A 12,643-nucleotide genomic window follows, 5' to 3' on the forward strand; every position below is an offset into this window, starting at 1 on the left:
GCACTGCGGGCAATATGCTTCCTTATCACACACCGCGTGGTTTTGCACCGCTCACCCTAACCCTAGAACACCCCCCCCCCCCCCCCCCCCCCCCCCCCCTCTCCCACCCTGATCCCACTCCTGAGAACTGGGAAGCCGCACTGCTCAGCTCGTCTGCTGCCGACCAACTAAAGTTGATCGGGCGGGCGAGGCTGACAGCCGACAGCGTTGGGGCCCTGGACTAAGGGAACCACCCAGAGACCCATATACAGGCATAATAAAGTTTATCCCTCCTCCTCCTCCTCCTCCCAGCTGTAGGCTGTATAAACATACACACTACACTGGCTAGGTGGCGCAATCTACCTTCTAGTATTAAAAATGCGTTTTTTATTTGTGTCTATGGCATTTGAAGGACTTCTTGTTTTATCCATCAGATTAGTCAGTTTGTTTACCCATGATGCATCGGTGTTGACCTGAAATCCCAGGAGAGGTTGTTGTCGTCGGCTTGTCGGTGCTTGTATCGAGTAGATCATTTCTAAAAAGTGAGTGCTCGACTATTTCGTGCATGAAACGACACAGCAGTGTTTGGGAACTATCTCAAATCACGACAACGCTCAATTTTTGTCATGTGTCTTCCTTTTAGCAGCTTTCAACTGTGATGCCGGATAACTCGAAACGACAAATCGAGTCATAGCTCCCGCTTTGTGTCTGCTTCGGAGCATCAGACTGCAAAAATGGCAGCAAGCGACGACAACTTCGACCAGGTAGGGCTCGAAATGTCTAAATGTTCAGCTCCTACCGCTGAAATAATAAAGTTAGAACATTTTCCCTGACCCCGTCTTGCCACATTGCAGTTCGACGACGAACTTCCCGAGGGCTCGGAAGTTCAAGGTGGTGACAGACGCAAGCGCCTATTCTCCAAGGAATGTAAGCATCGATCCTGCGTGTATTGGTCGTCCGTCATAACCTACTAAGGAGTCGCATTGAATTTTATCTGTAATCTAGTGCAGTAAATGACGCTCCTTGGAAGGCTGAAACCATCGTGCCTGTTGCTGAGCGTTTTTAGAAAATATGTTTTTTGCCCTCCGTCCTGTTTAGTGAGATGCATGATGTATGGCTTCGGCGATGACCAGAACCCCTACACAGAGTCTGTGGATCTCCTAGAGGATCTCGTCATCGAATTTATCATCGAAATGGTGAGTGGTAGCATGCTTCATCGTCCTCCGATCAAGCAGCGCGTCTCGGCTTTGATGGGCTTGTGTTGCTGCCCGATGGAGGTCGGCCTGATGGCAACAAATTTACTGGTCAAAGGCAGAACTGATGATGAAATTTTATTTTCACATATAAAATGCTGTGAGACAGAAAAGACAAAAAAAAAAAAGACACAACAGTGCTCTAACTTATATGAATTACTACTTGCACGTGGTTTCGATGTATCCCAGGAACATGTAGTACATTTGATGAAGTATGACATCTTTGACAGAAATCTGTCTTGTTGGGCGTAACTATACATGCCTTGCAAATGACGTCACGCTAGAAAAGGACGGGGCCCTGCACCATACTGGTGGTTGTCCTCACATCGCGCGGATGCGCATATTTAAGCGTAGGATGCCGCTAATGGCCCAGGAGGGGAGGAAGTGGCCGAGTGGGCTAACGCGTCTCAGCTCGGAGCGTGGAGCGAAAGCTTGCGCTGGGAACCTCCTGGGTTCGATCCCCGCCGCCCCCGCCCGTTTCGATCTGGATGAGTTTCGTACCGGCACGCGTTCGTGTGATCACTACTGCGTGATGCACGTTAAAAATCCCAGGTTAGCGGTTGTACCGCACTGGCTAAATTTCTCATCTACAGCTAAGAGACCGATTACCCGTTGAGGCGCATCTCCATCAAGGCTGTATAAACATAAAGAGCAAGCCAATTTTTAATGGCCCAGGCATGCGCTGAAATGCACCATATTTTCAGCAAAGGTACCAAGGTTTTTTATGTGAACTTGGAAAAACGTGCAGACCTTACGATGATGATGTTCAGCCAGTAGGTGCGGAATTATTTTTTGCGTTAGAGTGATTGTGCAATGAGCAGAAAGTTTCGAAACATTGCCGACGAAGTTTTGACGTGAAAGGCTGTCGTGTCGACAAAAAAAGCTTCATTGCGTGCCCCAAAATGTGATGAACAGCTTTGCTTGCTGTAAAATTGTTACGATTTTGCAAAGTACCAGTAAAGAATGCAATACTACCGTCATAACCCTGAGACAAGAAATAAAATGACGGACAGGACGACTTTTCTTGTCCCAGGGGTTAGATTACTATGTTTCCTAACCAGCTCGCCTGCATACTTCCGCTTCTTCCAAAAGTTACCGTGTTGTGGACGGCACAAGCCGATGCCCCAACAGCGGAGTCTCAGCGAGTGTGCACACGGGGGCCGCCGCCGATTGACCGCCGTCTGGCAGGGGCGGATCCAGAGCTCCGTTTTGTGGGGGGGGCGGGAGGAAAGGGGGGGGGGGAAATTTGTAAGTATACTATTCTCCCATTCTTTCGTGTGCACTGGGGGGTCCACCTATGTCAAATTGCCCTCCGAGAAGGGGGGAGGGGTAAACTTTGTTTGGGGGGGGGGGGGGGTGGCCGCCCCCGTCACCCCCCCCCCCATGGATGCGCCACTGCCGTCTGGCTGGGCTTGCGGCGCGATACTCACCCTCACTCGACAGGGAGCTCGGAAGGTGCGCTGAAAGCGTGGAGATGGCAGGATGAAACTAAAGGCAAAGGGCATTTACGTCATGAACGGGCAATGCCGATGCATAAATGTGCGTGAACGTAAACAATGGTAGAAAAGTGTCGTTGCTCGCCACTATGAAATGCGTCCCGCTAACTTAGTAATGCACAGCCGCGTCCCTTCCCTGCCACTCATACTTTGTCTAACTTGACGGCTGCTCTGCAGCGGGGCATGCCTACGAAAAGATAGTTGGGATACGTAGTAATTGCTGCAGCCAAGCGCGCCCCAGTTTACCATGGGTCTCGCTGCAAATGGCCGTCGACTCAACCACCAGCATGATGGTTACCGGTGTTCGACGTCATCATGTGACGTGGGTGCAAGGCATGTATAGTAATAAAAGTTAAATACTCCTACTAAAGTCCTAAAAAAGTGACACAATGTTTAGAAACCTGCTTGGTTTCTTCTTCAGGGGTGACTGAATCACACGAGGCAGCAGCAGCAGCTTTCGTCTTCATCTGCCAAGAAGTACCCTTTTCTGCAGATTAGGATCTTCAGTCATTTTCCTTGTCAGGTGATGGAGGTCCTGGGCATGCACAGATGGCAAGGCACCCAGGAACCTGTATAAAGTTTTTGGAGTGTGCTGGATATGCCACGACTCGCGAAAAGCCTTTTCCGAAAATGAGGCTCGGTGTCAATCCCACTTGCATTCATGAAGTCAATCTGATGTTTGAGGACCTCGTACTGTTCGGTGATGGTGCTGCGAACCTTCACACATTTTTCTTGTGCTGGCGGATTCGTTCCGAAAAGATCTCCATTTCGCCGATGTATGTTCACTGCTCACAAAATCAAGTAGATCATGCGTCATTTCTGGAAATGGCTTTTCACACACGCCAAGAAATTTAAACAGCTCCCTGCGTGTCTTGCCATTTTTGTATGCACAGGACTTACGCCACCTGACAAAGACAGTTAACAATTGACTGTTCTGTAGAAAGGGTTGTCCTTGGCAGACAAAGAAGACAAAAGTGCTGTTGCCCAGTACGATTCAGTTGACCCTAAAGAAGAAACCAAGCAGGTTTCAAAACGTTGGGTTACTTTTTTAGGGCTATGGTTGGAGTGTTTCCTTTATACTACTATTTGATGCCATGCATTTATTATTTAGTGCAAAACCTACTACTCAACTTATACCTTCCTCTGGGCACCTTGCATGTCTACATTAAACAACATTGCCAATATACAGTGAGAAACAGTCCGATTTAGTTTTCCTGCCCTTTTTAGACCCACAAAGCAATGGAGATTGGGCGCACTGGCCGCGTCCAAGTGGAGGACATTGTGTTCCTGGTGCGAAAGGACCCCCGCAAGTATGCTCGAGTCAAGGATCTGCTCACCATGAATGAAGAACTTAAGAAGGCCAGGAAGGCCTTCGATGAAGTCAAGTACGCCTCGGTGTAGCTGACAGCTGTTGCCATTAAAAGCTGGCCTGAAAAGCGATTTTATCATTGTCTTTATTTCTATGTAGAGTAAAATAGAGCCCACAGAGTGTGGAAATGCCCAAATGTAATGACTGTCAATGCTGGATTAAGGAATTTGTGTTCACCAAGAAACATTAAATATTGGGAACCTGGAGGACAGTTTTTGCACCCTGGGGCCTGGGATGTGAAGCTTTTAATGAACTATTTTCGCAACAAAAGCAAGACAAGTTTATGATGTCTCCAAGACTTACTAGTTTTATCAACCTATCATTTATTCGTATTTATTTGAATATTGGAGGGAGGGGAGACGCGGGGAAGGGAAACCGATTTCCAGTTGCCAGACTATACTTTGTGGTAAAACTTAAATTGTCTTTGCAGCCCTGTATCTTTTATTTTTATATATATTTTTTCTATCGGCTTTAAAATCTTATTATTTGATTACCCGCAAGCAACAACCAAGACAACTTTCATCAACAGTCGCAGTTGTCGGATCCAGTTGGATCAGCCATAGGGGATCAGCCGGAGCCAAGGAGGTTGGCCGGAGCGGCATCGTCATCCTCACCACATTCTATCCAATCCAATCCAATGTTACCCGAAGTGAATCCAACGAAGTTTGGTCTAGTTTTGAGGTTCTTGGGGGATGCCTTTCCTGATAAATTAGATTTTTCAATGATAGTGATTGAATTCGGCGGCCATGGCTAGCTTGATTGCAGAAGGTGTAAAAATCAGGTGAAAGTTCCTTGTTTTGTCAGTGTCGGGCGGCCGCTTCGCCTGAAACAGTGTTATTGATGGACACTTTGATTGTGTACCGTAGAGTGAGCTCGGTGCTGAACAGAGACGCCAAGGGATTCGGCAAACAGCATCTCACAGACAAAAACGAGGACACCTGCTGGAATTCAGATCAGGTAAAACTTCCTCGCGCAGTCATACTTTAAGTGTGTATGCTCGCTCGCTCGTTTGGAACGATGGATACGATTACGATTGGTAACGCAAACTGAGCATGCGCGGACGCGTTCTCCGTTACTCCGCACGCGCGTTACATAAGGTACTCGTACCATTCAGTTTGCAGGAAAAAAGAAAAAAGGAGAATATTGCTGAACCATCCGTCGAGCATACGTGACAAAAACACGAAAACTTGGTAAAGTGCTAGTTCTCCGAATGTTGCATCGTCAAATAATATGTGATTAAATAAAATATTGTAAAATTCTTGATAACATGCATAACTAAAATATCTGATTAAAATAGCGCGAAATTGACAAGGACAAAAGAGGCACACGTACGACAGCACAGCGCCAGTCCTGCCGTTTGTCCTTGTCTATTTCGCGCTATTTTAATCATGTCTAATGCGAAGCAACTAGCGCAATCAAAAGTCGTGTTATAAAATATCTGCTCCGTACAATATTTACGGAGTAGATATGCAGAAGTAAGCAAGCTGGTGGAATGCCTTAGCACAACACAATATTGCAGTTTAGTCACAGCGTAGTTATGTTCTCTGCTCTGTGGATCATGGCTTTCACAGTAGATATTTTTGCTTGCGCTTCTTCCGCACAATGGGTACCGGCCATTTCATAGAACGCCATTTCATCAAACGCTGATTCATCAAACTCCGTTTCGTTGAATTTCGCTTTACTGAATATTTTGGAGCATGACACTTTTTAGATATTTTACTATTGCTTTTGAAATAGTTTTGACGCTAGGACTGTAGCACTGTGGTGCTCACCAGAGCGTATATTGGGAGAGTTTGGCCAGTGGGTGTGGCGACGAAGGCGCCGGAGAGGAGAAAAGTAAATGGAAGGGAGGAGAGCGCCGAAGGAGCGAGAGAGAAAGAAGGGAGCAGAGAGGAGACGACCGCCATTTTTTAGCAACGCTGTCGGAGACTGGTCGGAGAAGAGCACTGCTGAGGCTACGCGTCGTCTGCTACGGGCCGACTTCTTTTTCGCCTGAATAAAAGTTTGTGGCCATACGTCGAAAAATCTTCATTTATTAGCTTTTTAATCCACCGAGGAATAACAGAATGTCATTTTCTTGCCAGAGCCAGCGATATAAAAGGCAATAATCGAGATTTAGATGCCGATCCCACGCATTCCGCTGGAAGAATGATCGAAGATGGTGGCCCTCCCCACTCAGGTGGGAGCAGCCGGGAGTTTACGCGCATGCGCTCATGCCTCTCGCTCTACGCCGCATGCTGATTGGCTCACTTGGGAGGAGAGCGTTACGGCGGCGAGATCATAGACTGACCAAACTCTCTTCGTATACGGCTCTGGCGCTCACTACCAAGGCAGCTCACCGAATGTCCCCCCAAGGGAAAGAGGACATGAAAGCCTGGAGCAAGGAGGCATTAGACTTCCTCCGGCAGTGACGGACACCTCCTTTTCGGACTGACACATACAATCCCATATAACCTTTGTGTTAAGTATTAATTACTGTTAATGCTCTTGTTGCTGTTGTGTTAAGTTCCTATAATACTGCGGCACCACAGGCCTCGGGTACGGACCAACGGCCTTTCTGTGATGCTACGACCCTCCAGGGTCAAATAAAGACAATGTACTGCCCCGGTCAATGTTTTTTTTTGTTTGTTTTTTTCATCAAAATGTTGGTTTTGATGTTGCTCTCGAATCACCAGAAATAGAATTACTACCCTGGTCAATTTTTTACACCTAAATGTTGGTTACTGAATCATACAGGGTAGCTTTCATATAAAAATTTGAGCAGGTATGCGACTTATTATTTTCTGGCGTGGTGCACTTTTTTCCTACTTCATCCCCTATTTGGGAATGGATGTGTTAATTCCTACGTGTGAAAGGCACTTTATGAAAAGGGAAACAGCTATTCTTCGTGGCACCTGTTTTATTTTGTATTAGTCCATTTACTTGTGTTTTCGTTCTATCCCAGGAGAATAGCTTTGAGCATAGTTGGAAATCGAAGACTGGGGATACAGACAAGGGACAAACACAGAATGACAGAGACAAAGTCTTGTCCGTATCCCCAGTCCGTTGTCCGTATCTCTTCTCCGTATCCCCATTCTCGGTTTTACAAGTATGCTCAATTTACACCAGCTAGCCTGCATCCTCACCATTGCTTCAATACAGGGAATAGCTTTCTTTTTTAGAACATATACTCTGTGTCAGAAATCCAGCAGGTCCACGGTTCTGTCGGTTTCAATGAATTAACAAAGAGGGGAGTCAACTCTTTTTTTCCTGTATCATGCAACATAGCGACAGGTCATTGCTTCAAGGATGGCTTTGTTTTGAAGCAGAATATGCCTTTTCAAGGACAAAGATTTGCCCTTGAACAAACATGCATTCATCACTGCACCCGATGATCACAGGTTTTAAGAAAATATTAATATTCCCATTTCTTATTGGTCCCATTAACCCTTTGACGGTCGTCGTCGTACATGTATGGCAGCGAATACATTTGAAAGAACCTGCCTAAATGCGAAATTGCACGTGCCGCAGGAGGTGTTGCTATTTCTTATGTCTTTAATAAACTATAAGTGTTAAATTCGCATGGTGTTTTGCTTCGCTGGGCTATAATAGTTTTCACATTAGATGCTTCGTGCCTGTGATGCTCACTTTGCATACTGGCCGCTCTGGCGATAGTGCCGATGTGACCACTGGCTCTTCCTGTTCAAACTTCCCATGCTTTTTGGAAATAAATTCAGAGGATGAGAGCTCATCATCAGACGGACCAGCTCTGTAAGTACCTCTGGTCAGGAATCTGGAGCCGCTGGAGGCGGACGCGCCAAAATGAAACTGAATGAAGAAAATTGTATTATTATTTTATTGTTATATATTTATACTGTTAACCCTTTTGGGCTGTTACATGAGTGTAAATGTACATGTGAAAATAAAAAAACAAGACTTCCTAACTCGCCACAAACTCAAACAAAGACAAACTGCAGTGAAAGCAGACGAGTGTAAAACGAAACAAGTGCAGTAAATACACAAAAAAAGATTCATGCTTTATAAGGATGACATACCGAACTTGAACCGCAAGTATAAAATTTCCTCTACAGAACAGTTGCCAATACACATAAATAATAAATCAACAAGGCATGAAAGTTGGGCTAGTTGGTGCATTATGAAAACTGGAAAACAGCACAAAATACACGAAAGACAAGAACGAGAAGTGAACAAACAGTGTTGTGTTCTTCTCCTTCTTGTATTTTGTGCTGTTTTCAAGTTTTCATAATAACTCATCATGACAGGGATAGTTAACTTCCAATGTACAGTTGGCTGAAAAACTTTTCAAACACGTCCATTTCATCATTTCATTTCATTTATTGTTCCCTTAAAGCGCCCATAGGGCTTTACATAAGGGGGGTGGCTTTGACAACAAACAAGAACAAAGAAAGGAAAAACACAGGGTTAAAGGTTGCTAAATATCGAGAAAAGTAGCAAGTGCAGCTCTGAATCCAGATGAGTCTTGAATTGTAACAATATGTTCTGGCAGAGAGTTCCATTCTTTTAATAGGTTTGTCCTTGGTGTTACCAAATGAACTTTCTGAGAATGGTCTGTACAAGGAGAAATGTGATGAGCCGCAGGACAGTACAATTCTCTCTCTAAAGGGGCTTGATATTACAAAGCGTGTAATGAAACTAGTCTGGTCAGCTTCGTTCTTTCCACGAGCAGTGGAAGGCCGAGTCTTTTTTTTAGTGTAGTAATGCTAGTGTGTGTGTAGTTTTTAAAATGAACCGGGGAGTTGCTTTGTTTTGGATCGACTCTAATTTCTGTATTAGGTAAGCCTGGTGGGGGTTCCATGTTGTAGATGCATACTCGAGCTGCGGGCGAACAAGGGCAGTGTAAGCTACGAGTTCTGTCTCCCGGTTAGCCATGTGTAGTGTTCGTCTCAAAAAACCGAGGCTTTGGTTTGCCTTGAGAATGACATGATTAGTATGAGCTTCCCATGATAAGTTTGATGTGAAATGAACCCCAAGATATTTGTACGTGTGCACATGTTCAATGGGCGTATTAAAAAGAGAGTAGCTAAATACTGTGGCACTTCGCTTCGTGTCGAAGTTTAAGAATTTTGTTTCTTAGATGTTGATTTGCATTTGCCACTTTTTACACCATGTTTCTGGGTAATCAAGTCATTCTGAAGTTGAATGCAATCACTAATGCAAGATATCTTCCTATACACCACACAATCATCAACGTACAAACGGATGGTTGAAAGAATACTATCGGGTAAATCATCCACATACAAAAGAAAGAGCAGTGGACCCAGCACGGTCCCCTGCGGCACTCCCGATTTTACTTTCCGATGCGATGAAGATCTGTAATCATAACAGACACTTTGCGAGCGATTGAAAAGAAAATTCGATATCCAATCTATCACGAATGGCTCCACTTGGAAAGCACGTAATTTTAGAACTAGTCGATGATGCGGCACCTTGTCGAATGCTTTTTTGAAGTCAATAAAAATTGCATGCGTCTCAGTTTTAAAGTGCAGGTTACTGTGTATATCAGTTACAAATTCAAAAAGTTGGGTTTCGCAAGAGTGAGACCGACGGAAGCCGTGCTGGTTTACAAAAAAAAGGTTGTTTGCTGACAGGTGATCCATGATATTTGAAAGTAAAACATGTTCCATTAATTTACTCAGAACACTCGTGAGAGAGATGGGTCGATAGTTTGTGAATTCATTCTTTTGCCCATTTTTAAAGACAGGAATGACCTTTGCCAGTTTCCAATCAGCAGGTATTTGGCCACTAGTTAGGGATTACTAAAGGATAGATCAGAGGAGAGTGGAAGATTCACATTTGCTAAGCTTAAGTAGCTTCGTCGTGATATTGTCGGGACCGGGGGCAGAGTTTGTTAGGAGATGTTCTATTAGTTTCTGAATTCCACTCACAGACATAGTGATTGGGCACATTTGTGTGGCTATGTCGTAATTAGGCGAATGCTCTGGCGAACGTCCATATTGACAGTGTTTATTATTTCTTAAGGAAGAGAGTTCCAATCTAATATTGTTCTTGGGAATAATGAATACTTAAAAGTATTATTGTTTGCTTTTACTAATATACGTTGGCTTGAATGGTTGCTTCTTAGGGACCTGCATAACCGGGGTGTTATTTAGCAGGTTAAATATGTCATTCTTGAGCAAAAATCTACAATATTTTGCCTTCAGTATTTTCTGAACAGCTTGCAAGCACTGTACATGCTCCCTCTAGATAGTTAAAAGAAATCTTGTGCATTGACCCTTTCTTTATACAACTCATTAGGAAACAAAACCCGCCGACTGGGAAACATCTTTTTGGGAAAAAGCTTGATTGTCAAAGGGTTAACAACAAAAGTCATTATTGACTAGAGACAAAAAATAGAAATAGGAGAGAAAAAAAAGTTTCTATTACTATTAATGCCCACTTAAGTGGAGAAAGAAAGTTTATAAATTATAATGAATATATTATAACACTGCTATCCTCCCAATGCTAAAAGAAAACTATTTCTTAGATGTTGAATTCCTGCTGCTCAAATAGGCAGTGTTTGACGAAATGGCTTCAGTGAAACGGCGTTCAATGAATTGTCCGGATCCACGCACAAACTAATATGGTCAAGCTTTATGGTTGTTCATGTCTGACAAAATATTGATAATTTAAGCATCCCTAATAAAACCGCATATTGCTGTTTCATTTAAATCATGTAAATGTCCACCATTTTGATAGACCTTGAGTTTGTAAAAGTTTTGAATATGGCCTAGTGGGTGCATAGTTCACCTTTTATCTTGCCTTGGGTGTTGTTCAGGAAGCTCACAGCTCGCACCGCTGTGGAGCAGACGTTAGAATGCATGGGGGTGTTTTCTCGCATAGGGTTCACCCCAATGGGTGCACATGGAATTCCCCTCACCGGTGCTGCCTTCCGAGCTTCAGCTTCAGTTCCAGGGAGGCTTTGCGGGCAAAGAGGTGCACCTCGAAGTCAAAACTCCTGGGCAGCCAGATGCCACCGCTAGTGCTGGGCACTTTTATCCAGAGGACAGCAATGTCCTTCAAATATCCTTTTGACTGTGTTCTGGTTGTGTTGATTTGTTGTGGTATCAATGCAGATCAATCTGGCTAAACCATATCTTCCCTAATTAGATCACCAGCTGCAGTCATCCTTACCGAATCTGGTTTTGAAAAGAAAAGTAAGGATTTCGGAAGTTTGAAATACATACTTCAAGTGAAATTAGCGTTATTAAAGCACATACCAAGTAACATGATGTATCTTATTGAACAGAACATTGATAATTACCTGCGAAGAGCCCTATCTTAGTATGTGATATTGCTTATCAAGTAAAAAAAAACTATATTAATGTTAGGGCATCAGCCCTATCTCCAGAACTTTATTATACTAGTTTTTTATAAGGCAGATCTGCAGCAATGGATACAGCCTTGACAAGGACAAAAAGGTTTCCACTCAAGATGGATGTCCCAATCTCCAACCTTCGTGTCGTGTTTCGATCCAGCACGGACATGTTTGGGCGTATTGTGCTCTACAAACTAGACGTGATTGGCTAGAGGGTTGTGTTGTGTCCGTCTGGTTGGTTTACGAGACAGGAAACGGCCTTGTTGCCCGTGTGGATGGGCTTTTCTTGTGCCCCTGGACAGATTCACTAATGGCTTATGAGCCTTCTTTTGTTTTTGCAAAGCTGGAATAAAACGACGACAGTTGGCATTCGGTCTTTCAGCCTTCATTTCTTGTTGTCATTTTTTTTTTTTTCAAATTAAATAGTAATAGCCGAGTTGGGAGAGCAATAGAAAAATGTATTTTTGCTCAAGAGAGTTTCCACTCTACAGAAAAGCAAGTGGCCTATGCTATAAAGGACCGCGTCGCAGTGTCTAATAATGATGCAATGACATTCTACTGATGAAAAAAGAAAGTGATGCCTAAAATGTACCTTATAGACAAGGGGAAGGGGATGACATTGTGGGCAATGACAGCCTAGTGTTCATGAGCGGGTAGCTGCCCGGGCCGGTGGCTACGCAGTGTGGAGTGTCTCGGAGGCTTCGTCGAGTATTGGGGCGCAAAACTTCGATGCGCCGAGAATCCCGTCCCAGATGGCCACCCGTTCCCTTTCCGTGAGGCGACTCAAAACAACCTTGGTGATACGGCCATCTCCAGAGCACGGCGTGACATTCATCAAATCCTCCCGGCCTACGGATAGTTTAAATTAGGAAAAACTTGTAACGAGACCTTTTGCAAGCACATTGCGAACAGAATCTTTTTGATAGACTGTTTCGAAAACTCGAAAGTGGTCCCGACCGGAGCAAGATTGCACTATGGGAGGAAAGTGGCTGTGTGTCCCGCACAACTTCTAATCCTTCTGCAAGTCCCCGGTGTTAAAAGAATTCCAAGCAACGGGCTGGACAAGGGTTGGGACTTAAGGATTGCCTAGTCCCGTTCTGTTTCATACTTAGCGTACAACGCTGTCAAAGTTGCTGGTGCGGGCGTGGGGTTTGTTCTCGCAGATCATTCGCACGCATTGTCGCACAAATGAAACCGTAGATGAAGCCTC

The 12,643-nt window shown here is 44.4% G+C and overlaps 2 protein-coding genes across 2 annotated transcripts; both read left to right on the top strand.

The window, feature by feature from the left end:
• The first annotated feature begins 509 nt into the window (after nt 1-509).
• Nucleotides 510-4,168, top strand: LOC115313398 (transcription initiation factor TFIID subunit 13). The gene is made up of 4 exons (XM_042291823.1): nt 510-743; nt 834-906; nt 1,078-1,175; nt 3,956-4,168. The coding sequence occupies exons 1-4, from the start codon at nt 714-716 to the stop codon at nt 4,127-4,129; spliced, it is 375 nt and encodes a 124-aa protein (XP_042147757.1). The 5' UTR covers nt 510-713; the 3' UTR covers nt 4,130-4,168.
• A 544-nt stretch (nt 4,169-4,712) lies between these two features.
• Nucleotides 4,713-11,802, top strand: LOC115313397 (nuclear receptor 2C2-associated protein). The gene is made up of 4 exons (XM_029972355.4): nt 4,713-4,878; nt 4,964-5,054; nt 10,959-11,138; nt 11,535-11,802. Exons 1-4 carry the CDS (start codon nt 4,844-4,846, stop codon nt 11,643-11,645), a joined length of 417 nt encoding a protein of 138 aa, XP_029828215.1. The 5' UTR covers nt 4,713-4,843; the 3' UTR covers nt 11,646-11,802.
• The last annotated feature ends 841 nt before the right edge of the window (nt 11,803-12,643 follow it).

Source organism: Ixodes scapularis, unplaced genomic scaffold, assembly GCF_016920785.2.
Source record: "Ixodes scapularis isolate PalLabHiFi unplaced genomic scaffold, ASM1692078v2 PGA_scaffold2__306_contigs__length_199485367, whole genome shotgun sequence".
Lineage (NCBI taxonomy): Eukaryota > Metazoa > Arthropoda > Arachnida > Ixodida > Ixodidae > Ixodes > Ixodes scapularis.

What these genes read in the sequence shown, in the direction of transcription:
- LOC115313397 (XM_029972355.4), top strand. Translation starts at nt 4,844, where the DNA reads ATGGCTAGCTTGATTGCAGAAGGTGTAAAAATCAG. An exon ending in GCAGAAGGTGTAAAAATCAG is followed by an intron (nt 4,879 to 4,963) that starts GTGAAAGTTCCT and finishes TGTGTACCGTAG; the next exon opens with AGTGAGCTCGGTGCTGAACA. An exon ending in AGGACAGCAATGTCCTTCAA is followed by an intron (nt 11,139 to 11,534) that starts ATATCCTTTTGA and finishes ACAAGGACAAAA; the next exon opens with AGGTTTCCACTCAAGATGGA.
- LOC115313398 (XM_042291823.1), top strand. Translation starts at nt 714, where the DNA reads ATGGCAGCAAGCGACGACAACTTCGACCAG. An exon ending in GCGACGACAACTTCGACCAG is followed by an intron (nt 744 to 833) that starts GTAGGGCTCGAA and finishes GCCACATTGCAG; the next exon opens with TTCGACGACGAACTTCCCGA. An exon ending in GCGCCTATTCTCCAAGGAAT is followed by an intron (nt 907 to 1,077) that starts GTAAGCATCGAT and finishes CGTCCTGTTTAG; the next exon opens with TGAGATGCATGATGTATGGC.